This window comes from Chiloscyllium plagiosum, unplaced genomic scaffold (assembly GCF_037043375.1).
Source record: "Chiloscyllium plagiosum isolate Xiang-an unplaced genomic scaffold, Cpla_swu_hap1 HiC_scaffold_36, whole genome shotgun sequence".
NCBI lineage: Eukaryota > Metazoa > Chordata > Chondrichthyes > Orectolobiformes > Hemiscylliidae > Chiloscyllium > Chiloscyllium plagiosum.
The window spans coordinates 45,291,888-45,318,113 of record NW_028270174.1 but is presented as its reverse complement, the minus strand read 5'-3'; the positions used below and the strand labels follow the sequence as shown (position 1 = coordinate 45,318,113).

The following is a 26,226-nucleotide window of genomic DNA, read 5'->3' as shown; positions in this document are numbered from 1 at the left end:
GAATTTATTGCATAGTCTTTCCACTGAATCTGGAGGCATTGCTGATGGAATTTCTCTAGTACCTGTGTATGTCACTGATACACAGTTCAGGTCTCACTGCCATAAATGAGTATGGAGAATAACACCTAATGTACATTTGCTGAAATGCAAAGATCTTCTATCGTATTGCTGCAGGTATTTTTAAATCTTATTCTTTCATGGATATGAGTATTGGTGGTTATTTTACTATTTATTGTCCATTCCTAATTTCCCTTGAGAAGGTGATTATAAACAGCCTTCTTGAACTAGTCAGATGAAATCTGGAAGTGGAAGGAGAATCGACGTTTTGGGCGTGACGTCGATTCTCCTGCTCCTTGGATGCTGCCTGACCTGCTGCGCTTTTCCAGCAACACATTTTCAGCTCTGATCTCCAGCATCTGCAGTCCTCACTTTCTCCTGAAACATGGAAGTGTACAGAATTATAGCAGGAGCTTGACCTTACATCACTTTTTGGAACTTTAACACTCCATGTGTCTCCAAAGATGCAGGTAAAACTCTGCCCTTACGAGCTGTCTGCCCTTTCAGACACTGCATTGAACTTGATCATTTTTTTTAGATTACTTACAGTGTGGAAACAGGCCCTTCGGCCCAATAAGTCCACACCGACTCGCCAAAGCACAACCCACCCAGACCCATTCCCCTACATTTACCCCTTCACCTAACACTACGGGCAATTCACCTAACCCTCACATTTTTGGACTGTGGGAGGAAACCGGAGCACCCGGAGGAAACCCACGCAAACACAGGGAGAATGTGCAAACTCCACACAGTCAGTCGCCTGAGGTGGGAATTGAACCTGGGTCTCTGGCACTGTGAGGCAGCAGTGCTAATCACCGTGCCACCTATAATCATAATTGGTTAAATTGGTTAAATCATACACTGTTTGCTACATCTACATCTTGCTCATTATTCATTACTAAATCCATTACAACATTCCTTTTGTTAGCTGCAAGGCATAATGTTGCAGAAAAAATGTTGACCAGTCCTGGACAAATTCAAGAAATTCACTATCTTTCTGATATATGCTCGTCCCCTTAACCCATTATATAAGAATGTTAAAACCCTTAATCTCTGCTTTTAAACAAACCATATTTGGAAATGTGTTGCTGGAAAAGCGCAGCAGGTCAGGCAGCATCTAGGGAACAGGAGAATCGACGTTTCGGGCATTAGCCCTTCTTCAACAAACCATATTTGTCAGCTGATACTTGGGGTCCCATACAAAATCCCAATTCAATGTTAAATCAATCTCTTATCATTGATGTGATTTTATCCTTATTTCTAAGGCAAGTATGTTTTCCCCCTACCATTTCATGTCTTTCCAATCGATTTTATAACCTGGTGTATTTAGTTGCTGATCCTTACTATCAGGCAACCATGACTTGGTGATGGCTATTGTATCAGGCCTGACAAGTTGAATTTGGACCTGAGGTTTATTAAGATTGGTTTGTGTATTTCAAGAATTTGGGTAAATAATGTTTATTTGAGTCACACATCCTAATCTGCACGTTGACTGTAATATTTTTCTCACAGATTTCATACTTGTCTCTTCTGCTTTAATTGATTTATGTATTCCAGTTTTCCCTTTGCCTGTGTTGCCTAAAGTACAAAATCTAACCTTTTTCCTGCTCTCTTCCCTCTTGTTTGTTTTTGAAACTTTATTTATACCTGAAAACCCTCCTTCCAGCAACTTAATAGTTTGTAGTCTTTGTTGCCACTCTATTCTGTTAAATCATTGGTTTTAAATTGTTTCAATGGAGCACATGCCAATAGTAATTTTCCTTCCTCTCTTAACATTGGTATTTCTCTTTCTCATCCCACTTTTTCAGCTGCTTGTTCGCTTTCATATTCTCCTTATCAAATACTCTAATGATTAAAACTGTGAAGCCATGTTCATAATTGTATCTTCTTGTTTCTACTACTCTCCAGACAGAACCTCTTCTCAACAATTCACTATGTGTGCACCTCAACATAACTGGCTCCCTCACCTCCTCTCCAAATTTACTATTTGAGTTGCTACCTGTCCTGTCAGCAGGAAGGCAGTATATACAATCCTACTTACAAAGAGTGCTACTCGTCTCCTCTAATTATTGAATTGTCTGCAATTACCACTTATTCATCACTTCCACCTCCCAGCTGCTTCAAGATGCCGTGGTCTGTAATAAAGGTGAATAAATTCTTGACTATTGCAGTTAAGTTAAGTTGAACTATATTCACAACCCCAGGCCAAAACAAAAGTCCAGCTGTTCAAGAAAGTTTGTTCTGAATTGGATTTGGAGAGTTGACTCAGTCGTGTAAACTCTGGTCTCGCTCCTGAAAATTTGCTGAATGAAGTTAGGTATAAGCAAAGTACTTAACATCGAAATGATCTCCGAGGTTCTACACACTGTGCTGCAATGTAGATACAAGTGCTTTATGATATTGTTGCCATGAAGTAGTGACAAGAATGAATTAACAGTAACTTGCAGCAATTCTTTCTTGAAAACAGGTGATATTCCTTATTGGATTGTACGGAATTCATGGGGAACCAAATGGGGAATTGATGGCTATGTATACATCAAAATGGGAAGAAATATTTGTGGTGAGTTTTCTATGGAATCCACAGTTCATTTTAAAATAAAATTTCATTCACTTAGGGAATGTCTTTTGATGTATCTGTGTAATCAAGGGAAAAATCTGTTGAAAAATCAATATCTTCATATTTTGGAGATGGGTGTCCCTTTTTTTATTGAGTTCAGTTGTAAAACTGTATCAGTTTACACCATGCAGTATCATGTTGTGGAAAGCTTTTCTACTTTTGCATCATGGTTCCTGGTGAAGTTGCATTGCTACAAAGTCTGGTTTCCAATTTCATCCCAGAAGGAAAAGAAACTAGGTGCCATGCCAAAACCAAATATAGTACTGGAAGAGCCAAAAACTGATTTTCTTCTCTTTTTGAGTCTGGTACTTCATGTCACCAAGCTCACAAATTAATTACTTTTTTTGGCACTGATGAACTACTGACAGACATTCCAGCTATTTGGTCCAATGGGGGAGAAAAGCCATAAAGGCTTATTGGAAGTAAGTGACATTTGCAATGGTGAAGCCCCTATTGAGATGCTGACAGCTGGAAAGAGGTGGATAAATTTTCCTGGGACGGTTATGGTAACAGAGGCAATCATTAGGATTGCAGTTTTCTCTGACAGGGCAAATCACATGAGTGTGTAAATTTTCCAATTCAGCAGCCCCACCTTGATGTCAAGAGCCCTGTTTCATACAGTGTTTGTTCTGGGAGTGAACAAGGAATGTTCTGGGTGCTGTTATGAGGCAGGTGAGCGTCAAAGTGATTTAGTAAGAAGCCCAACTTGGTTCTCTGAGCCTTTGGCCCAGTTTAATAAAAGGTTATTAGGCCCTCACCTGTCACTTTTGGACCTGCTTCCCCTGCCACCTGCATGTTTCCTTACACCCCTCATACCATCTTCAATCCTACTCACCAATTACCTACAATGGGCAGGCCCCAGGAGCCATGGCAAGAAGAAAAATAAATAAACTTTTTGCCAATAGAATTATTGCTTATGTATATGTTTTAAACTGAAATAATTCTCATTCTTGAAACCCATTCAACAATTTAAATCCTCTCAATTGGACAATCTGTTATAAAAATGTCTTTTCAGAAACCACATCAAAGACGTAATCCTTTAATTGCGTCTTGAAGCTTTCAATCAAATTGGGAATACAGTACCACTTCTGTCTCCTACTGAGATAATTGATTTTTATGCACTTAAAAATTAACTAAGCATTCATACTGTTGCAATAACAAATCTTAGAAATATAAATAAAAGTGTACTGAAACTGCAGGAACAGGTGGCAATCAGATGACCTGTCAATCTATGTATTGTAGCAGTAAAACTTTCTTTCATACTCTAACTGACAGCTGCAGCCTCATTGCTGTTTTTGTTTTCAAAGGGCTAAGGGTTTAAATAACTTTGAGGTATGACACTTAAACAGACTATATGTCTCAATCAAGAATGTTTAGTAACCTCTACCAATTTGTGACTCCAATAATGTGATTTAACAGTTGGGCGGCACGGTGGCACAGTGGTTAGCACTGCTGCCTCACAGCGCCAGAGACCCGGGTTCAATTCCCGCCTCAGGCGACTGACTGTGTGGAGTTTGCACGTTCTCCCCATGTCTGCGTGGGTTTCCTCCGGGTGCTGCGATTTCCTCCCACAGTCCAAAGATGTGCAGGTCAGGTGAATTGGCCATGCTAAATTGTCCGTAGTATTAGGTAAGGGGTAAATGTAGGGGTATGGGTGGGTTGCGCTTCGGAGGGTCGGTGTGGACTTGTTGGGCCGAAGGGCCTGTTTCCACTCTGTAATGTAATCTAATCTAATCTAAAAAATAGGGCCTGTTTGAAATCAGCATTAATTTCAAATGACTCTGCTGAGTTTAGTTTCCTGCCTGTATGATTTGTTCCCTATCCTCTTCTCCCACCAGCAAAAATCGGATGTGCTAATGGAGGCAGGACTTCCATATGCAGGTCCTGCTCACCTTCCCCTAACCCCCCCCACCCTGACGTAAATTGAGCACCGGATCCCATAACCACCCTTTGCTTCATTGGCTTCTGAAGGTGTATCCAAAATTGGAAAATCATAACAGGAAAATCCAACATTTTAAATATACAAATCACTTTTAGCAAATACTTTTGCAGTGAATTCACTGATATTGGAAATATGGCAAACAATGTGCATAAAGTAATGGAGAATATCACAAAGTGCTTGCTGCACTATGCCCCAAAATACATTAAATTAAGAACCATAATGGTTCTTCTTGTTAGTTAAATTGTTCCCTTTTTACACATCAACTGTTTCTGAATCCTCTGAATTTATCAATTACTGTCAAATTAAGGACTTTTCTTTTCTCTACAGTTCATTCTGTCAGAAGTGATTGAAACCGTTAATATTTATTTCACTTAGGATCCTTACAGCCTTCAGAAATATATGTTCATTTCACTCGTCTTCGTTGAATTTAAACCCAGTGTCCCAAGGTGAGAGCATGGTGTTGAATTAGTCAGTGCTCCCCTACCCACTGCCCCTGGAGATAGCATGGTGAATCTAAGATTGTTCTTAAAAGTGTTGCAAATGTCTTCAGATAGGAAATGAGGCTATTGAGAAGTAAAATTGTCATTTCTTCCTCTGATGATTTCCAGTGTTTCTGTTGAAATCTACACAAGAGCACAGCTTTAGTTGCAGCATATATGGTGGTGAAAGGAGATTTGTGATATAATGCTTGATAGCCTAGAACTGTTCACATCCAAAAACTCCACTTGCCATAGTACAAATGTCCTGGCTGAAAGGTATCAATAGAATTTATTGTTTGCATATAAAATCAACATGCAGAAGCAGAAAGAATGTCAATTCCAGGTACCTGAAAGCAGCTAACCAGAGGGATATCAGGTAACATCTGTGGCATTTGAAACAAGAGCTAATGTTTCAGATTGATGATCTAAAGAATTTTAAAAAGTTATCAACCTGAAATGTTAATCCTTTTTCTCCTTTCACACATGCTTCCTGAGTAGCAAACAAATTTCAAAATTTTCTGTTTTAGTTTCAGATTTACCACAGCTGCTGTATGTTGCTTTTGAGCTATTACATAAATCACATGAGCAGGTCTGTACTATACTTTTCACTTGAGAAGAGAGGGAAGAATGCAGGTGTAAAAACATCAAACTGAAATATTAACTATTTATACATGAGATGCAGTTTCCAAGTAAACATTTCTTAATGTTGTACATTTTCTTCTTAATCATTCAGGGATTGCTGATTCAGTTGCAGTAGCGTTTGTATGAGAAGGATCTTGGATCTTGGTCTGCCTACAGGACAGCCTTTTACCAAGAACTGAATTAAAGATGAAGAGAGTCCAATTTCTCGACAGCCACTGCAGATCCTGTCATGTTACCTATGTCAGGACCCATCTGATATTTCCTGCATTTAAATCAATGGAAGAGATTTAGGTGAATCGCCTCACACAAGTGTGCTTGGATCTACCTGATTTCTTAATTCCTGCTGGCACAGACAAGAACGTTTCATCTTAAATCTTCTGGACTCTTCGCTGGCAGTATTGAACCTTATATAGTGGTACCTTACAGCTGGTATAAAATAGCTTGTCGATGCTATTCCACCATTTTCTGAAGTGCATTGGCAGTGGGTGAACTACCTCACCCTGGAGCAGCCTTAAAATGTTTTCGCCTTAGTATTAAGTTAGTTATTAGCATCTCTTATCAATATTCATAATATTTATTACCTGAGAATACCAAAGTGGCTTCATTTGTTTTTCACAGAAATTTGGGGCTCTTTTGTATTGCAGTTTACTAATTTACGTGATTGCTTCATGATTTGCATTACCTAAGTTTATGATCATTCTTAACATTTTCAAATAAATTTTATTATGGCAAAGAATGTACATATTTGCACTAATATAAATTTAAATGTTAAAACTGTTTTCAAATATCAATATTTCCATGGAAACTTCCAATGAGCAGCTTATGAGTATCACATTTGTTGACTTTCCCACTTTGTTGGATGCACTACAAAAGGGACAAAATGACAATCTTGCTTGGCAGCATAGTACAATGCACTAAAACGATGGTAATTAACCAAATGACTGCTCCCAACCTTCATTCCTTACAACTATGATACCAAAATACACTCAGTGTTTTTCGAGTTTATCACCTTTATGCATGTACTTTTCAATTTACGTGTACACTGCTCACGGAATTGATCAAAATTAAATTTAACTTCGATCGCCAGAAAGACAGCAAACATTTCTTAATGTTGTACATAGTTCTCTTTTTGAAGATGTCCAAATTGACTTCTAGGTCTATTTTAATGATTGGTGTTGATAGTAACGTGAGTACTGCTGCTTAATTAACAGGTTTTTTTTTTTAAATCTTATCACAAATGGTGTCATAGAGTTGTACAGTACAGAAACAGATCCTTTGGTTCAACTCATTCACGTTGACCAGATATCCTAAACTCATCTCATCTCATTTGCCAGCATTTGGCCCATATCCCTCTAAACCCTTCCTATCCATGTACTCATCCAGATTCCATTTAAATATTGTAATTGTACCACCTCCTCTGGCAGCTCATTTCATCAACTAACCTGAGTCAGCGAGATCAATTCAGAGAAAGGCCCTTCGGCCCGTTGTGTCCATCCATTCAGAAACATCATCTAACTATTCTAATCCCATTTTCAAGCTCATGGTCCAGTATCTTGTGTGCTAATTCCCATTTATTCAGCAAGAATACAAGGTGAAAAATGGCAAGAGCATTCCTTGAGTGCTATAATAACTAATTGAGCTTCTATTGTATTCACTACCTACTTGCTCTGTCATTTTCCTCTTTTATTAAAGTTACTGTAACTTCCCCAGGACTGTCATGCACAAGATGGGAGAAAGCCTGAGCTGGGTGGCAGTGTCAAAGGCTCAATGTCCTCAAGATGAAAGAGGGCCTAATAACAGCACTCCCTCTCTCCAGCTTTCCATTTCTCCATCCCAATCCTGTGCACCTGTTACCTAAAACATATGCTCTTTTGATCATCATGGCTTTCTTAAGTGCTTAATCATCTCTGCTGGTGCTGCAGTAATAATCCTGAAAACTGGCACTGATAGGCTTCCTAAATATAGTGAAAATTCGGTTCAGGGCTGAGTTGGCATTTTCACTAACTAGGAAGATATGTCACAGTTAAGAGGCTGTCTGAAGGATGGGCAAAGTAGCAAAAAGTACCAGTTTTGAGTAGTGAAGACAATTGTACTAAATTCCTAAGTATTTACTGAAGTAGTTTTGATTTTCCCAGAGCCTTCTCTATAAATTTTCTAGAATTACCATGTAACACCTAGTTTATTTAAACCATAGCAATGACAAATGTGTTCCTTTCTATGCTGGCTCTTCCACTGATGTTCAATGCTCCAATGAGTATTACTGCTGTTCTCTTGGGAAGAAGCTCCACCTTGGCCACTGGCTCTATAGTCACAGTAGCACCAGAAGTCGAAGTGAGCTAGATTGGGACTGCAAATGGTGCCCAGTGTGCATATCTCCAGACCCCAGGCTTCGGTAGGTGTGCGGGTCTTCGGGTAAGGAGAGGAAGTGAGGCTCAAATATGGAGATGTTAGAGAGGCTGCGCACAAGGGAATATCCACAGGGATTAGATGTTGGAGAGGATGGTGGTATCAATGTTGGAAGGAGGTCATGATGGATGTTTTCTACCCTTCCTGCTCACAATCCATCCTTGTCTCCCTTCTAACCCAATCCTGAAGCTCTCTTTGTAGACTGAAATTTGAGGCTGAGTGGGAAATGTTAAGTCATCATTAATTTGCCACTTAAGGATCTCAATTAGGTCAGCAGCCAGAAGTCCATTGTGAAGACTATCCAGTAGGGGAGTGTATAATTCTGCCTGGTGGACTTCATGAATGTGCCACCCATTAGACTGGGATTTATTTAGGGCAGATCAGTCAGAAAACTTGGTGAAAAGTAATTGTTTTTGACAGAGAAACGCTCTTCGCTATGTTGGTAAAAAAATAAATTAGCTTAACAACAGGCCTGTAATACAAGGCATTTTACCAAAGAGTTTCACAACTTTGAATAACGACAGCTTTAGTACGCCTGTTTATAGAATGGTCACATCCAGTTTTACATTTGTAAAAATGATTTACTAATTGAAATATTGTTCAATGAAAACATAATATTGACCGTTTGCCTTTATTCATTTAAGATATATATTTACAATACTAACATAACCATGAAATCCCACTTAGTTCTTGCAACCAATTTAATATCTTTTTAGTCTTACATCCTCCTTGCTTAAGTGTTTCATATTTCTTACTCAATGGTGAGCAGTAGAGGACACTTAGCAACAAGGAGAATTGTAGAACATAATAGAATGCTTGAAAACACCATTAAAGCTCATGTTCTTTCAGGATGTGTTGAAGTCATATGGGGAGGTGGCTCAGCAGACCTACTGAAAGAGGGGGGATCAGAGGATGAGAATAGGACAGCTGAAGAAGCAATGAGTAACGATGGATTGGAGAATACAAGACAAGTTGGTTTTGAAGGATTTGAAAATGTGTGGAAGTAGAGCAGACAAGGACAAGGGCCTTTGAATTCAATGTTATGAGGTTGAAAATCACACAACACCAGAGTCCAACAGATTTATTTGGAGGCACTAGCTTTCAAAGCGCTGCTTCTTCAACAGGTGGTTGTGGAGCAGAATCATCGGACACAGAATTTATAGCAGCAGAATTACAATGTCATGGAATGCAATTTTATATAAGGTTAGCATAAGTCTTACATCCCTCAGAATGATCATGTTAGTTTCAGTTGCTTCATATGTAAATGCCAGAATTTTTTTAAAGTTACATTCTCAAGATAGCTTTTAGCAATAAGTTAAAAAGCTCAGCTCAGATAATGCATTGAAGGTGTGAAGTTAAAGCCTGTCTGTGTCCCAATGTTAGGTCAGACTGATTCTATTTCTGAAGTGGGATTTATAGAATCTTACATGGATTTATGCAGTTTTTGAGCAAAATAAGATGTAACTCAATTACATGTAATACAAAAAGCCTTTTGAATAATTATTGTACATATTTACAACTGTCAATAAAAGGCATCTCCATTTCCTTTTTAGAAGCAATGTTGCTCTTTTAAATCAATTAGCCTTATTGAAATATAAACTAAATCTAATGTTACACATCTGAAGAATTAAGATAGTTTTACATCCTCTGTATAATATTTTATATATTGTACATATTTTATATGTACATTACATCACCCATTCATAAAATATGTAACAGGAAACAAATTGAGAAAGAGGGGTAATACTGAGTTCACGTGATAGTGAATGAATGTGAAAATCAAAAGATATGTGAAACTTACTGCAGATCCACTATCACCCATTTTACCAAATTAGAAAGCCAAGACCTGTCCCAGAGCCTTTCACTGAAAATAATATAGTGGATTAAATTCTGAAAGAAGTTTAGAAGTTTCCATGAATGATTAAAAGATTTTAAAATCCTTTAAACCTTTGTGTAGTTTGCTTTCAAAATACTAAATTGATTTCTGCTTTAATCAGATTCCTCACCACTGAAGTATGAGCTATCACAGCACTCTGCAGTATGTAAGAATTTGTGAATTGTAGAGGTCAGCTTTGGAATCCATTGTCTTGGAACCAAGAAGTTTGCAAGGTTGAACAGGTCAACAAACACTTTATATCGATCGCTGAAATAGAGAAGCAAAAAGAACAAATATTGAAGTTTTACTCAGAAAATGCTGGTAATACTCAATAGGTCAATAAGAAAACAATAGTAATTTCATGGAATAGATTTTACCAGTGGGAAAACTACCTGATTTACACTCCAACCCACCCCTCCCCCCCCCCCCCCCCCCCCGCCCCCAGCCACTCCCAATTGTTCCAAACGTTAGCTAGCACTTAATAAAGTAAGAAATCTAGCTGCCCCACAGCAATGATATGCTGTGGGTGGCCTTAATAAGAGCAGAGTGGGACTTTCACTCCTTGGGGACAGGGAAGGAGGAAGACAGAAGCATCATCTTGGTTGGGGGAGGGTGCCTTCAATAGACTCCTGAATGGTGATAAAGTGGGAAACAGTTTGCAGGCAATAGTGGGAGTAGTGGAGCATGAGCCTTGGTAGGAGGTGGGTACGGTAGCAGAGTAGAGTGTGTATGAGATTTTCAAGAGAAGATTGTGGAACCTATGCTGGTAGAGTGGACAGGGTCATGGACCTTCTTTCTATGAGCATATTTCTCCATATGATTCAGACTGCACTGATTAGTCAACCTCAGACTAAGCTGGCATGGTTTGCTGTTGTGACCATCACTGCTGCTCCTGTGTTGAGGATGCACAACTCTGTTCAAAGGATTTCTAGGTCCTTGCCTGCAAAATAGGTGACAAAAGCTTTTAAACAGATGCTGGGCTGCCTTCCTTCTTTCAGCTTCCCCTTTTTGCGAATCATGTTTGTGGGAGTTTAAAATGTTGCGGATACCTGGATTGTATGTTTTAAAAGGTTAAGGAAAAGGTATTCTTTTCTAAATGCACTTCCTGGAAATCCATAGTATCAAATAAATGCTGGTCTTATTTGGCTGAAGTCAATTCAAGGAAAACATCAAAATTACTTAATAATTGGGAGAGTGCTGATTCTGTTTGGATTAGAGATTGGAAACCTGCTCGTTTCATATAATCAATTGTTGAAGTGAATTCTGTCCCTGAATTTGACTCTGTCAAAACCTCACTTCAAAAAATGTTTAGGTGGCTGGGAATGATGTTTTGGGAGGCATGGGGGTGGTGGTATGAGGGGCAAAAATGAAGGTTCTGTGTAAAAATATTTCTTTACACTTGGGAGTCCCAAAGGCCTTTTTGATGAAGAAGGTTGACAACTTTATCATAAAAAATTGAACTTTTTTTTAGACCAGTAATGGGAATAGCTCCAATTATTAAATTGTATTTAGAACATTTCATTAAATTATAAGTATGACATCAACAGTACTAATACGTACAAAACTTGAATTTTCCTAAAAAGGAAGAATGTTGTCAAAAGCTTTTTTCGTTATGCGCTCATTAGGTCAGAATTGCAAGAATACAAAATTTTAAAGGGAGCAATAGCTCAAATTGAGAATCGATAAGATCATTGTATCAAAGAGTATATCCTTTCAACTGTTCACAGAACTCAAAATATCAGAATTAATCTTATGATTTTTGTTCAATTAATTGCGAATTGCATCAGGTTTTTTAGAGGCATTCTCACCATATCTAACTAAATATGCCTCATTAACTATCTACTTCACAACAATGATGTCCCTCACATCTGATTCTATCATTTCATCATGTGTCATTCTGCTAAAATTCACCACACACACACTGAAAGGCCGGCATCATTGCTCCACATGCCATCTTTAAAAGCTTTTTATACACCTAGAGAAGCACAGTCTGTCAGTAGAAAGTATGGTTTCTGATATTTGTCCTGGATACAGCAGAAATGGAAATTGGCACTTATTTTGCAGGCAAGGACCTAGAAATCCTTTGAACAGAGTTGTGCATCCTCAACACGGGGCAGCAGTGATGGTCACAACAGCAAACCATGCCAGCTTAGTCTGAGGTTGACTGATCAGTGCAGTCTGAATCATATGGAGAAATATGCTCATAGAAAGAAAGTCCATGACCCTGTCCACTCTACCAGCATAGGTTCCACAATCTTCTCTTGAAAATCTCATACATACTCTACTCTGCTACCGTACGCACCTCCTACCAAGGCTCATGCTCCACTACTCCCACTATTGCCTGCAAACTGTTTCCCACTTGCTCTCACCCACCCTACCCCGAGAGGCCACTAATTCTGCATGCACTCTGTGCAAGGCAAAAATGAGTACTCCAGATGCTGGAGTCCTCTGCGCTGCCTATTCTGCACCAAAAGTGCCATACGTTCTCATCTGCTCTAATATTTGCCACTCTCTATCCAAGAGTAAAACAGCCCACAGAAAGGTCAGGAAGATTCAAGACAGATAATAGGCTACTCGACATTGGGCTTCTCACCCTTTTACAGGGAGCACATTCCGACTCTGGCCACCCCAAGTGGCTGACTGGCAGTCTGAAGTGTATTGGACTTTTTATTGGACTTATCCTTGATCTTACGGTGCCAGGACATTCTGAAAGCTATCTCCTTCATTTGACTGAGGACAAGTATGAGAAGCTTCCTGGTTTTTGTTTTAATGCTAAACAGCAAGGCAAGACAGAAGTAGTTTTGAGCATCATAATGTGCTAAAAGGGCAAAGTGCAAAAGGCAAGGCAAGGAAGTCAGGACGCTACGAACATCCAGGTAGGTTTAGAATGAGTCAAAAGTATGACAGCAAGCAAAGATCCTGAGCATTCAACCTGGTCACATCTATGTCTCTGTGTGCTGAGAGATGACAGGATACAAGAAAACAGTGTGATTGAGCCAATGATGTATAACAGTTAATAGAACATAGAAACATACAGCGCAGTACAGGCCCTTCGGCCCTCGATGTTGTGCCGATCCAAGCCCACCTAACCTACACTAGCCCACTATCCTCCATATGCCTATCCAATGCCCGTTTAAATGCCCATAAAGAGGGAGAGTCCACCACTGCTACTGGCAGGGCATTCCATGAACTCACGACTCGCTGAGTAAAGACTCTACCCCTAACATCGGTCCTATACCTACCACCCCTTAATTTAAAGCTATGCCCCCTCGTAATAGTTGTTTCCATACGTGGAAAAAGGTTCTCATGGTCAACCCTATCTAAACCCCTAATCATCTTGTACACCTCTATCAAGTCACCCCAAACCTTCTTTTCTCCAATGAAAACAGCCCCAAGTGCCTCAGCCTTTCCTCATACGATCTTCCTACCATACCAGGCAACATCCTGGTAAACCTCCTCTGCACCCGTTCCAGTGCCTCCACATCCTTCCTATAGTATGGCGACCAAAACTGCACACAATACTCCAGATGCGGCTGCACCAGAGTCTTATACAACTGCAACATGACCTCAGGACTCCGGAACTCAATTCCTCTACCAATAAAAGCCAGTACGCCATATGCCTTCTTCACCGCACTATTTACCTGGGTGGCAACTTTCAGAGATCTGTGTACATGGACACCAAGATCCCTCTGCTCATCCACACTACCAAGTATACGACCATTAGCCCAGTACCCCATCTTTTTGTTACTCTTACCAAAGTGAATCACCTCACACTTACCTACATTGAACTCCATTTGCCACCTTTCTGCCCAGCTTTGCAACTTACCTATATCCCGCTGTAACCTGACACATCCTTCCTCACTGTCCACAACTCCACCGACTTTCGTATCATCCGCAAACTTGCTCACCCAACCTTCTAACCCCTCCTCCAGGTCATTTATAAAAATGACAAACAGCAATGGTCCCAAAACAGATCCTTGTGGAACACCGCTAGGAACTGCACTCCAAGATGAACCTTTACCATCAACTACTACCCTCTGTCTTCTTCCAGCCAGCCAATTCCTAATCCAAACCTCCAACTCACCCTCAATGCCATACCTCCGTATTTTTTGCAGTAGCCTACCATGGGGAACCTTATCAAACGCCTTACTAAAATCCATATACACCACATCTACCGCTTTACCCTCATCTACCTCCTTAGTCACCTTCTCAAAGAATTCAATAAGGTTTGTGAGGCACGACCTGCCCTTCACAAAACCATGCTGACTATCCTTGATCACATTATTCCTATCCAGATGTTCATAAATCCTATCCCTTACAATTCTCTCTAAGACTTTGCCCACAACAGAAGTGAGACTCACCGGCCTATAGTTACTAGGGTTATCCCTACTCCCCTTCTTGAACAAGGGAACCACATTTGCTATCCTCCAGTCTATTGGCACTATTCCTGTAAACAACGAGGACATAAACATCAAGGCCAATTGCTCTGCAATCTCCTCCCTTGCTTCCCAGAGAATCCAAGGATAAATGCCATCAGGCCCAGGAGACTTATCTATTTTCACCCTTCCCAGAATTTCCAACACCTCTTCCCTACATACCTCAAAGCCGTCCATTCTAATTAATTGTGACTCAATATTCACATCGGCAACAATGTCCTGTTCCTGAGTGAATGCTGATTCAGTGTCTCCCCAATCTCTTCAGCCTCCACACGCAACTTCCCACTACTATCCTTGACTGGACCTATTCCTACCCTAGTCATTCTTTTATTCCTGACATACCTATAGAAAGCCTTAGGGTTTTCCCTAATCCTACCAACTAAGGACTTTTCATGTCCCCTCCTTGCTGCTCTTAGCTCTCTCTTCAGATCCTTCCTGGCTACCTTATAACTCTCAATCGCCCCAATTGAACCTTCACGCCTCATCTTTACATAGGCCGCCCTCTTCCATTTAACAAGGGATTCCAATTCCTTATTAAACCACGGCTCCTTCACACGACCCTTTCCACCCTGCCTGACAGGTACATACTTATCAAGGACACTCAATAGTTGCTCCTTGAACAAACTCCACATATCAATTGTGCCCATGCCATGAAGCCTACTTTTCCAAGCCACGCATCCTAGGTCGTGCCTCACCGCATCATAATTTCCCTGCCCAGCTATAACTCTTGCCCTGCAGTGCACACTTATCCCTCTCCATCACTAGAGTAAAAGTCACCGAATTGTGGTCACTGTCCCCAAAGTGCTCACCTACCTCCAATTCTAACACCTGGCATGGTTCGTTACCCAGAACCAAATCCAGCATAGCCTCACCTCTTGTTGGCCTGTCTACATATTGTGTCAGGAAACCCTCCTGCACACATTGGACAAACACCGACCCATCTAACGAACTCGAGCTATAGCTTTCCCAGCCAATATCTGGAAAGTTAAAGTCCCCCATAACAACCACCTTATTACTTTCACTGTTCTCCTGAATCATCCTCGCAATCCTTTCTTCTACGTCTCTAGGACTATCAGGAGGCCTGTGGAAAACTCCTGACAGGGTGACCTCACCTTTCCTATTCCTAACCTCAGCCCAAACTACCTCAGATGGCGAGTGTTCATCCATCGTCCTTTCCACCGCTGTAATACTATCTTTGACAAGCAATGTCACACCTCCCCCTCTTTTACCCCCACCTCTGACCCTACTAAAACATTTAAACCCTGGAACCTGCAACAGCCAATCCTGTCCCTGTTCTACCCATGTCTCCGTAATAGCCACAACATCGAAATCCCAGGTACCAACCCACGCTGCAAGTTCACCTACCCTATTTCGTATACTTCTTGCATTGAAGTATACACACTTCAAGCCACTTTCCTGTTTACAGGCACCCTTCTTTGAGATTGATGCCATGTTCCTAACCTCCCTACACTCCAGGTCCTGCACCCTAAAGCTACAGTCTAGGTTCCCATGCCCCTGCAGAGTTAGTTTAAACCCCCCCCCAAAGCACTAGCAAACCTCCCCCCAAGGATACTGGTGCCCCTCAGGTTCAGGTGTAGACCATCCTGTTTATAGAGGTCCCACCTTCCCCAGAAAGAACCCCAGTTTTCCAGATACCGGAATCCCTCCCTCCTGCACCATCCCTGTAGCCACGCATTTAACTGTTCTCTCTCCCTATTCCTCGACTCTCTATCACGTGGCACCGATATAAACCAGAGATAACAACTCTGTTTGTTCTAACTCTGAGCTTCCAACCTAGCTCCCTGAAAGCCTGCCTAACATCCTCAGCCCTCCTCTTACCTATGTCATTGGTTAAAGTATAGGAAAGCAGTTTATCTGATTCAGTTAATACTGTATAACCATTACAGTTGTTTCTGCTGCTGTAGGGTTACGTGACAGAGTGTTGACCAACTTACGTAAATATGTACACAAGCTGCCACAAACCGATGTCGCAAGGGTTTAAGTCAAGTGACTTACTGACAGAACATCATGTTGTAATTGGCTTATTGTGTTGCTAAGGCTTGAAAGCAAAATATAATTAAGATAAAGCTATCAGAATCTTAATGTTTAAAAATGTATGTCGGACTTAGAATTGACGCAGTTACATCTAATTCTCGACAACCAGAATATAACTGTCACTGCTACTTAATAAAATTCAAAGTTTTTAAAATTGTTGATGACTGGCTTTTTTTAAGGAGAAAAAGACAGTATCCAATTACTTAAAAGGCCAACAATCTAAAAGACCAATTAAAAGTGGTCTGCGCTGAACTAAAAGCTATTACATTCAAACTCCAAAAAGAAAGGGAGGCAAACCCCTGCTCCACTCCACCTAATGTTCCATCACCACCTCCTTATCCAAGTGCTCGACCTGCAGATGAGTTTTGACAAGTTAATACCACTCTTCATTGGCAACCCAGTGCTGCCATAAAGGAAACCCCACCATTTGGCAAAACAATAAAATATAAAGTAAAATGCTCCCAATATCATGATAAGTGCCACCAGACTTCTCATCAAATTCACAAGCATCATCATCATACCCCCATGCCACTCAGACCCCATTAAGATCCCATTGTGTCCAACATTAGATGCGATTGCATGATTGCTCAGCAATACCAATTAAAACTAGAAATACAAAAACTAGGAGCATGAGTAAGCAATTCAGCCCTTTGAATCTGTTCTGCCATTTGGTATGGTCATGGCTGTTCCTGTAACTTAATGCCAAATTCCTCCTTTCTCTCCATGTCCCTGAAGTCTTTAAAATTTAAAATTTAATTATCTCTTCCTTGAATATATTCAGTGCTGTGGCCCCATAGCCTCTATGGTAGAGAATTCCACAGATTTATGACAATTTGAAGAAATGTTTCCTCACCTCTCTCCTAAATGGTCCACCCTGGTCTACACATTCACCTGAGAATTAGACTCACAGTAATAACTAATTTATATTCATCACTTGGGCTCACTGTGTGATAGGCATATGCCTGCCAGACACTATAGATATTCAAATGCAGGCTTTTGTCCTTTGCTGACAGAAAGAACATGCACGGGAGACAGGCATTCTGTAGTACGTTCCATGTGACAATGATTTGATGAATCAGAGTGGACTTGCCTGTTTTGAATCTAAACAAAAGCTGAAAGGTTATCTAGGAAAAAGATGTTTCTTTTACAGAGAAGATGGGATGTGGGGAGGCAAAAGTAAACGATTGGTGAAGATAGAGCCCAAAGAGAGAGAACAACAGTTGAACAGACAAAGGAGTAGTTAAAGATCAGTTTGGGAAGCTATTAATGGGAGCTATTGGTGACTGACAATAGGTGGTGTGTGGTAACAGCCGATGTGATACCAATGCCTGGTGTGTAGGAGTAGGCGAAAGCATGGGGAAAGGTGTTCCAGCCCTAAAATTGTTGAACTCGATATTAAGTCCAGAAGGTTTCAGAGTTCCCAAGTGGAAAATGAGGTGTTATTCTTCCAGTTGGCACTGAGCTTCTGCAGTAAGCCTGAGACAAAGATGTTGGCCAGGAACACTGTGGTGTATTGAAGTGGTACGCAGCTGGAAGCCCAAGGTCATTTTGTGGACAGAACATGATTAAAGTCCTGCAGCACTTTAATCAATCTAGTCTACTGCATTTGCTACTCACAATTTGGTCTCCCTTACATAGGGGAAATGAAGTGAAGACTGGGTGATAGAAAGCAGGTGTTCTGTGAAACTATCTGCAAAAAAGGATCCTGAACTTCCAGTTGCTTGTCAACATCTTTGTCTTGGGTTTACTTCAGAGCTCCTGTGAAGCTCAGCGCAAGGTGGAAGAACAGCACCTCATTTTCCATATGGGAGCTCTCCAGCCTTCTGTTCTTAATGCCAAGTTCAACAATTTTAGTTTTGAGCACCTTTCTCCATGCATTCCCCCACTTTCACACACCAGGCCTTGACATCTCATGGGCTGCCATTGCACATTACCCAAAGTCAGGCACTTTTACTCCCCCCATTAATAGCTACTCATTCCCACATGCTGAGCTTTGACTACTTCTTTGCCTGTCTAGCTGTTTTTCTCTCTATTTCAACCTATTGCTTACTTGTATCCCCTCCACCATCCCTTTTCCTGTGTTAAAAAGCATCCTTTTCCTAGTTACTATCAATTCTGAAGATGGATTACTGGACTAAAACATTAACTCTGATTTCTCTACACAGATGCTGGCCGACTTACTGAGATTTTCCATCAAATCAGATTTCCAGTTCCTCCGGTTTTTGTCTTAAAGTTAACTCTTTACTGGGTGTAATGCCTCTCCACTAGTCAGAGTTCCTTTCCCAACCTATTGACACCCATTTCTCATGGAGTTTAAGTTGATGTTCCTTTGAAGATTTATAATGTTGACCTGATGCCAGAGAAAGCACTCTTTAGCTCATTGCAGTGTATGACCCTTTGTACACCTTCCCAACACTAACATACTCATTTACTCAGCTGTCAAAAATCCAAGCATTATATTCACACACTTTCTTCCTCTGCGTATTTTACTCCAATGTTTGAAGAATGGCAGACATGATTTCAAGTTGAAAACAGAAATATGGATGTTTCAGTTTTCAGACAGCATAACTTGGGTTGTTTCAAATGATCAATCTAAATAAAAATACAAGTTGGGAATGTGAACTCTTGATAAACAGCATAGACATTGAGATACTGAGACTTCAGGAGGGTAACAATATGGTAATTTCACCTTCATCACCCATACAGCAATTAGGTGGAGTTCAGTACCCAAGAATTGAGGCAGCTTTACTGAAATTAATATTAGCTAACCATAGTGTGGCTTCCACAATGAGTAATCAAATACACAGATACCATCCTGGCACCTAAAGTAAAATGTACCTGTATTACTGACCAGCTCACGAAAGCAACAGTGTAGTGTGTAGCTGCAGTGAAGAAAGGTAACATACTATTAAAATACCACTATAAAGTGGCTAAATATTGAGTACCAATAACCATTAGCAATTTCCATGGATACTTGCTCAATTTCCCAAAACAAAAATTAGAAGACCTAAACAAAGCTTAAAAAGATTGCTCTCCTTTTATCCTACCTCATTGTGGAACGTAAATATTGATAGCCAGATGAACCACCAGTGCCACTTTTATTTCCGATCATCCTTTGCACCATACAAACATGGTTGTCTTGGAGAAAGTAGGAACATGTATTTAATTGTGTTATTTTCATAAAACCTGTGCAATCTTTGTTATTAATTTGAAGTTGGAAGCGTAACTTACATCTCCATTTAGTTAGAAGGGCATCAATATCCATGAGTGAATTCAACAACTGGAATGGCACTTGGAAACGTGGTTCTTCTCTGGAGATAATAAATGTAAACATTTTGAATATCTTCTCTGGTTTTACCTCCAGTTTACAATTAACCTCAGCCTTTTTTTTCTTTTGGATCCAAGCATCATCCATAGATAAAAGAATGGGGAAACCATCTATCACCGTTTCCCTTTGAAATATGGCATAAAAATCTTACATTTCACTGAGAATTATTCAAAATTAATAAATTATTAACTTCAGAGTTTTTTTCTTAAAAGGTCATCCTGAAGAGGGTCACTGGACCCAAAACATTAACACTAACTCCACAGAGAGAACATTTTGGGGTGTCAATTAGTTTAGTTGGCTGGACTACTGATTTACTATGTGGAATGAAACTAATAGTGTGTGTACCTTTGTGGTAACTATGCTCAACCTCTCCCCTCACCTGAGATATGGTGAAGCTTAGGTTAAACCACCACCAGAGGTCTGGATATGCTTAAGGCAACTTTACTTGCACTATTTCCAATGCTGCCAGTCTAAAATTGGAACTGTGGTTAGTTTGGAACAGTCAGTGTCCATTTGGGATTCATTTAATTACAAATGTCTCATTCCAGTCCTTCCACAGAGGAGCAGCACTCACAAAATGCAGATAAAGAGACATATAACCTTACAGACTGTTATTTTCCATTAGCTGCTACAGGGATAATGGTAAACAATCAAACTTTTATTGAATCAGTTTAATTGAATCAATTAGATCTGAGCACAAGTCCCAGAGATGAGGAAACAAAATGCAAGTTCACTAAACCACTCAGCTCTTTCACTGCACTATTTTGCTTTTACTAACCTGTAAAAGTAAATCATGAGGGCCCCCTGCAGTGCCTTATATGATATTCTCCGTTCCCCTGATAAAGTAAGAGTACAACAGTTAGCCATGGTGAAGTTGATCTCAGACTGTTCAATGTCTCTTGTAGGGTTTGGTAAAAATAATGAAATGTAAGTATTGGTTTGAAAATGGTGAATACAACAGCAAAATAACAGCTAAACAACAACTCAATAACAGCTGAACAACAACTAATTAACAGCTAAACAACAGCTCAACAACAGCTAAACAATAGCTAAATAACTTCTAAATAACAGCTAAATAAATTTTAACTCTACCCACCTCACAGATCTGGGTAGGTGCACAGTTAAAATGCCCCAATTATTTATCCACTGAAAAATTTCTTTTTTCTATTGAAAAGACTTTTCTGGACAAGTGCTAAGTTGTCCATTAAAGGCCAGTAGGATTCATTTTTACCTATATTAATAAGGGTCCAATGATCACTTTGATTGTACTTTGTGAGACAATAAAGATCAGCAATGATCTTTCAGGATGAACAAGGAAATTTTAGGTTTCCCCTGCTCAGGTAGACTTTTCTTGGAATCCCTTTACCACAATAACCAAGTGCTAGTAGGTCAAACTAGGCCACAGATTTTGGAAGACGTGTAACCATTTTCCAACTATTTTCCGCATGCTGTGGTTAAAACTGTTATGGCCTTATGCTGGTGCAGGTGAATAGTTTTCTAACAAGCTCATGTCTCCAACCCAAGTGCATCTCCCCAGTTTGACATCTTATATAATTCAACCTGAGATTTGGCTAAAGGAGTTAGATGTTAAGAAAGAAAGAAAGAAATGCCTATTTGCTGTAATTTAGATTAAATTCCCTACAGTGTGGAAACAGGCCCTTCGGCCCAACAAGTCCACACCGACCCTCCGAAGAGTAACCCACCCCCCTCTGATGAACGCATCTAACAACTACGGACAATTTACCTCGGCCAATTCACCTGACCAGCACAACGTTGGAAACCAGAGTACCCAGAGGAAACCCACACAGACACAGGGAGAACATGCAAACTCTACACAGACAGTCACCCAAGGGCGGAATTCTCCTTGGAAAGAAAAAGGCTGAGAGAAGATTTGAAAGCAGTTTTCAAAATCATGAGCAGGCTGCATAGAGTAGATAGGGAGAAGCTTTTCCTGCTCAGAAAAAGAATAAGAATGACAAGACATAGATGTAAAATGATACGGGAAAGAAGCAAGGATGTTGTGGAAAAAAAAGGCTTTTTCACACAGTGAGTTCTGTTTGAAAAGAAACAGTGTGCAAGGTATAGGGGAAAAAAAGGAGATTGGCTCTTGATAATTATCCTTTTGTGAAGAGCTAGTGTTTAAACAACAGGCCAAATGGATTCCTTCACTGTAACACTTCCCCAATGGTCCCCATTTAGCAGATAGTAGTTTCTTGAAAATTGCCTGGGAAACAGAAATTCCCATTGAGCAATTCTGCTATCCTTGGAACCTTTTGAGAGTATCCATTTATATCAAAGAATCTGGAGGGTGCCATTAAATAAGTATCTACTCAGTAAAAGTTAGACATTGCCTAGTTTGACACTGCAGCAGCTATTCAACGAGCAGCTCTCCCACCCACCCCTCAAAACCCAACACTCAACACTCCCTCAATTACACATCATCCAGACCCCGAACAGCATCCACATTCTGACCTGACCCAGTCTCTACTCCAGGACTACCTATTCATTGTCTGCCTTGAAACTCTCCACCAACTCCCTCCACCCACCGTCAAACAGACACCCCAAAATTGACACTCCTCTCCAGCACTTAGGATCTGACCCCGACTCATGATTGCCTGCCAAACCCCTTTGACACATCCCCTTCTAGCCTCCAATCTTTGGAAAAAAATGCTCTTATTTGGGTTAGTCAGCATAGCTTTATGCAGGGGATCTCTTGTCTTGACTTTTTTGAGAAAGTGACAAAGATGATTGATGAGGACAGAGTAGTAGATGTTGTCCACATTATCTTGATGAAAATACTTGACATGGTAGGCTGGTCCAGAAAATTAAGTTACATGGGATCCATGGTGAATTGATAAGTTGGTTACAAAATTGGCTTGGTAATAGAAGACAGAGGGTAGTTGTGGAGGGGTATTTTTCAGACTGGACGTCTGTGACCAGTGTTGTTCCACAAGGAGCAATACTGGGACCTCTACTGTTTGTAACGTATATAAATAATTTGATAGTCTGATTAGTAAATTTGCAGACACCTCAAAAATTGGTGATGTAATAGATAGTGAGGAAGATTATCAAAGGACACAGCATGATGTGGATCAGTTGGAAAGTTGTGCAGAGAAATGGCAGATGGAAGTTAATCTGGACAAGTGTGACGTGATACATTTTGGGAGGTCAAATGCTGGAGGAAAGTATACAGTAAATGGCAGGATCCTTAGGAACTTTGCGATCTTTAGGTTCATGCCCATAGCTCACTGAAAGTGGTAACACAATTGAATAAAGTGGTAAAGAAAGCATATAGAATTCTTGTCTTCAATGGTTAGGACACTGGATACAAAAGTTATCAAGTCATGTTGCAGCTGTATAAAACCTTAGTTTTGTCACATTTGAAGTATTGCGTGCAGTTTTGGTCACAACACAGTAAAAAGAATCTGGGCAGGGTGAAAAAGAAGTTTACCAGATGTTCCCCAGATTAGAGTGTATTAGCTACAAAGATAGTTTGAACAAATTCAAAGTGTTTTTACTTGAGTGTTGGGGAGGCTGAGGGATGACCTGATAGAAGTATATGAAATTTAGAGATGGCATGATAGGATGGATAGTCGGAGTCTTTTTCTCAGACTAATGCCAGTATTCAATATGATTGAAGTTGTGTCCAACATCTGCAACAATCCTATCTGGAGTGAATAGATCCTCAGTAACATTCATGGACAAAATCTGGGATCAAACATCATGAATACTCAACTGCATTATTATTAAATATAGAATGATTTTTTTCATCCAAAACTAGGGCATCTGATTAATTCAGGAGGTCTATTACAAACAGCCTTCTGGCTGTAATGTGAAGAACTATTGTGCGGTTTTGCTTGCTATGTGACTCTACTCTACATTGCTACACCATCCAAATCTTTGCAATCACTTACAACCTTCTACATCCTTCAAGATATCTATAGCCTTTTTTACTTCCTTGATTTTAATTGCTCCTTTGTTAGCAATCCTGCCTTCAGCAATAAATACCTTTAAGCTGTCAAAATCCCTTCCTAAATCTCTTTGTCTCCATCTTTTATTGCTCATTTAAGACACTCCTTAAAAGCTGTCTCACTATTTGTATGCAGTATGTTAAATTTGTTTTGAAAACTCTCCTATAACGCATTTTGGGATGAATTATTATGTTAGTAGTGCTTTATGAATGCAAGTATTCAATGTTGAGACATCCTGAGATCCTGAGTATTAATAACACAGGAGTTAAAAGCTCGCTGGCCTTCTCTGAGATTAGTCCATCAAGAATCTCCGCTGCTAACATATGGTCATTGAGACTTTCTTTCATTTCAGCTAGTAGTTAGCTATGGCACTAAGTATACATTTTGAATAACTCCTCGTCAGAGGATGCCACAAAATACTTTGACAGGGAACTGATGGAGAGGGAGGTCCCAAAAATTACCTGATACACCAAGTAATTTAACAGGTAACTGACTAATTTTCAGATTCAAGGCGATGATCTTAAAATAGGCGGGGAATAAAACAGTGGAAAGGACATGAAATAGGGAAGAATTTGTGAAATGCAAATAGGAAAACTTCCTTGCACTATCATTAGGTTTTCTAGAGATTATAAAGATGCACATGGAACAACCAAAGGCAAAGCTACTCAATTGGAAGAGCAGTCATTTCAGTCAGCTCATATTCTGGGTTATAGTGATCTGACCAAGGTGGGTTAAAAAAATGGATTGGCAGGTAATACCATAAAAAAGCAAGGAAGATGCTTAAAGAAAATGTAAATGCATTCTTATGAGGAGGTAAGGAATATTTTCAAAGCCATTCCCTGTATGATTAAAGATACAGGGTCTGGGTACAATTGAGAATCAGGGCACAAATAGAATTCAAAACTGCAATAGTTATGCAAACTTATTGGAAGTAAAAAAAATCCATGAATTAATATGATTAAGTAGATTTTTAACAACATAATTATTCATTCTTCTATTTAAAAAATGCATTTAGGAGAGGTAACTTGGTATAGTTTTATTAATACAGCTAAAAGTGAGTTGTCACAAAAATAAACATGTTTAATAAGATTATTTGGTCTATCATCAGATTGAGTCATTGAGAATGGTTTTTAAAAATGCCACATCATCTTTTTCACATGGCATTTGTGTAAATTGCTACATAGTAAATTAATTTAAAAGCTTTTGTAAAACAATCCATAAATAAAGAATTTTAAAAATCTATTTTATGGTCTGTATGCAGGACAATTAACACAAGCACATATTGACAATTAATTCACTCTTGGAAACATCCAGTTTTGTGAAGGGAGATAGCTTCCAGTCCAACGTTTTATCAAAATCAGGGTAAAATGTGCGGCCTTTCAATTTGTACTGGGATAATTTGCATTTGGATTTCCTGATCTTTTGCAGTGATTGATCAATTTCAGGAGAATCATGATGGATTCTCCTGAACCATCAGAAGAAACAATCCAACATAATAGAATCTCCAATTTATTGGCACTTAAATAGTTGACCACTCCAGGGTCTCGATTGGCAGTAAGGTTTCATTCTTTTCACTAGACCTGCATTTCGGTAGAGGCATGAAGGCAATGGGTTTCTGGAATGCCACCACCTCATCTAATTATGTTGGTTTCTTGCCTCCAGGACAGTGGATTCCATCTATGTCACACAACTAGACCTACAGTTGGAATCCTACTTTAAGCCTTTCTATGTATGCTTTCCTTTCATCCTGTGTAGAAATTTGTTACTCTTCTCATTTACCGGAGTTAAGAAAACTCCAAGCAAAAATCCATGGGAAGGATTAATACTTTTTAAGACGTCAGTTTTTAATGCACTGTAAAACTGCAGAATGCTGCAGAGGTTCATCACTAACAATTTTCACAAGCATAAGTCATACTTACCAGTCACAGGGCCTTTCTTAATATAGTTTTGCTGGTAAAGGAATCCTGAGAGTTAAGTTTTAAATGAATAAATAGTTGTCCGAAAACATTGCACCATATTTCTTTGATATCTTCCCTTCACCAAAATTAACAATTATAAGAAAGCATATCTGATATTTCTGCATCCTTAAAATTGTGATAAGCTACAAATTCAAAACCATCTTTAACTTTGCTCGTATAAAGGTTTCTGGACATGAAAACAGAGATGACATAGTCAAGTATAGTTTACCCATAGTAAACTGAAAGCTCCCAACATTTAGTTTGAGCTAACATTTATTTAGCTGATTTTTTAAAAAAAAATTTGTTTTCCTGGTGATGATTATTTGTATGCTGCACATTATAAAAATTACTGAACATGGATTGAAAGGATTCAGAAAAGTTTTGCAAGGATGTTGCCAGGGTTGGAGGATCTGAGCTATAGGGAGAGATTGAACTGACTAGGGCTGTTTTCCCTGGAAC

General features: G+C 39.7%; 2 protein-coding genes across 7 annotated transcripts in view; one reads left to right on the top strand and one right to left on the bottom strand.

The window, feature by feature from the left end:
• Positions 1-6,473, top strand: part of ctso (cathepsin O) — a 74,854-nt gene extending 68,381 nt beyond the window's left edge. For 2 of the 4 annotated variants that reach the window (XM_087980139.1, XM_087980137.1), the window contains 3 exons: positions 2,525-2,617; positions 4,992-5,062; positions 5,829-6,473. In XM_087980139.1, coding sequence (XP_087836265.1) covers positions 2,525-2,617; positions 4,992-5,041 — 143 coding nt within the window. In that variant the 3' untranslated portion in view covers positions 5,042-5,062; positions 5,829-6,473. Of the gene's footprint in view, positions 1-1,965; positions 2,192-2,524; positions 2,618-4,991; positions 5,063-5,828 lie in introns of those variants that run through there. The other 2 variants (XM_043708809.2, XM_087980138.1) reach the window with 2 other exon arrangements.
• LOC122559359 (tryptophan 2,3-dioxygenase-like) overlaps positions 4,603-26,226 on the bottom strand; it is a 95,881-nt gene continuing 74,257 nt past the window's right edge. Inside the window, exons 7-11 of one of the 3 annotated variants that reach the window (XM_087980136.1) lie at positions 20,617-20,674; positions 19,742-19,821; positions 19,558-19,648; positions 10,150-10,286; positions 4,603-5,999 (exon numbers count right to left, since the gene is read on the bottom strand). In XM_087980136.1, coding sequence (XP_087836262.1) covers positions 5,974-5,999; positions 10,150-10,286; positions 19,558-19,648; positions 19,742-19,821; positions 20,617-20,674 — 392 coding nt within the window. In that variant the 3' untranslated portion in view covers positions 4,603-5,973. Of the gene's footprint in view, positions 6,000-8,703; positions 10,287-19,557; positions 19,649-19,741; positions 19,822-20,616; positions 20,675-26,226 lie in introns of those variants that run through there. The other 2 variants (XM_043708807.2, XM_087980135.1) reach the window with 2 other exon arrangements.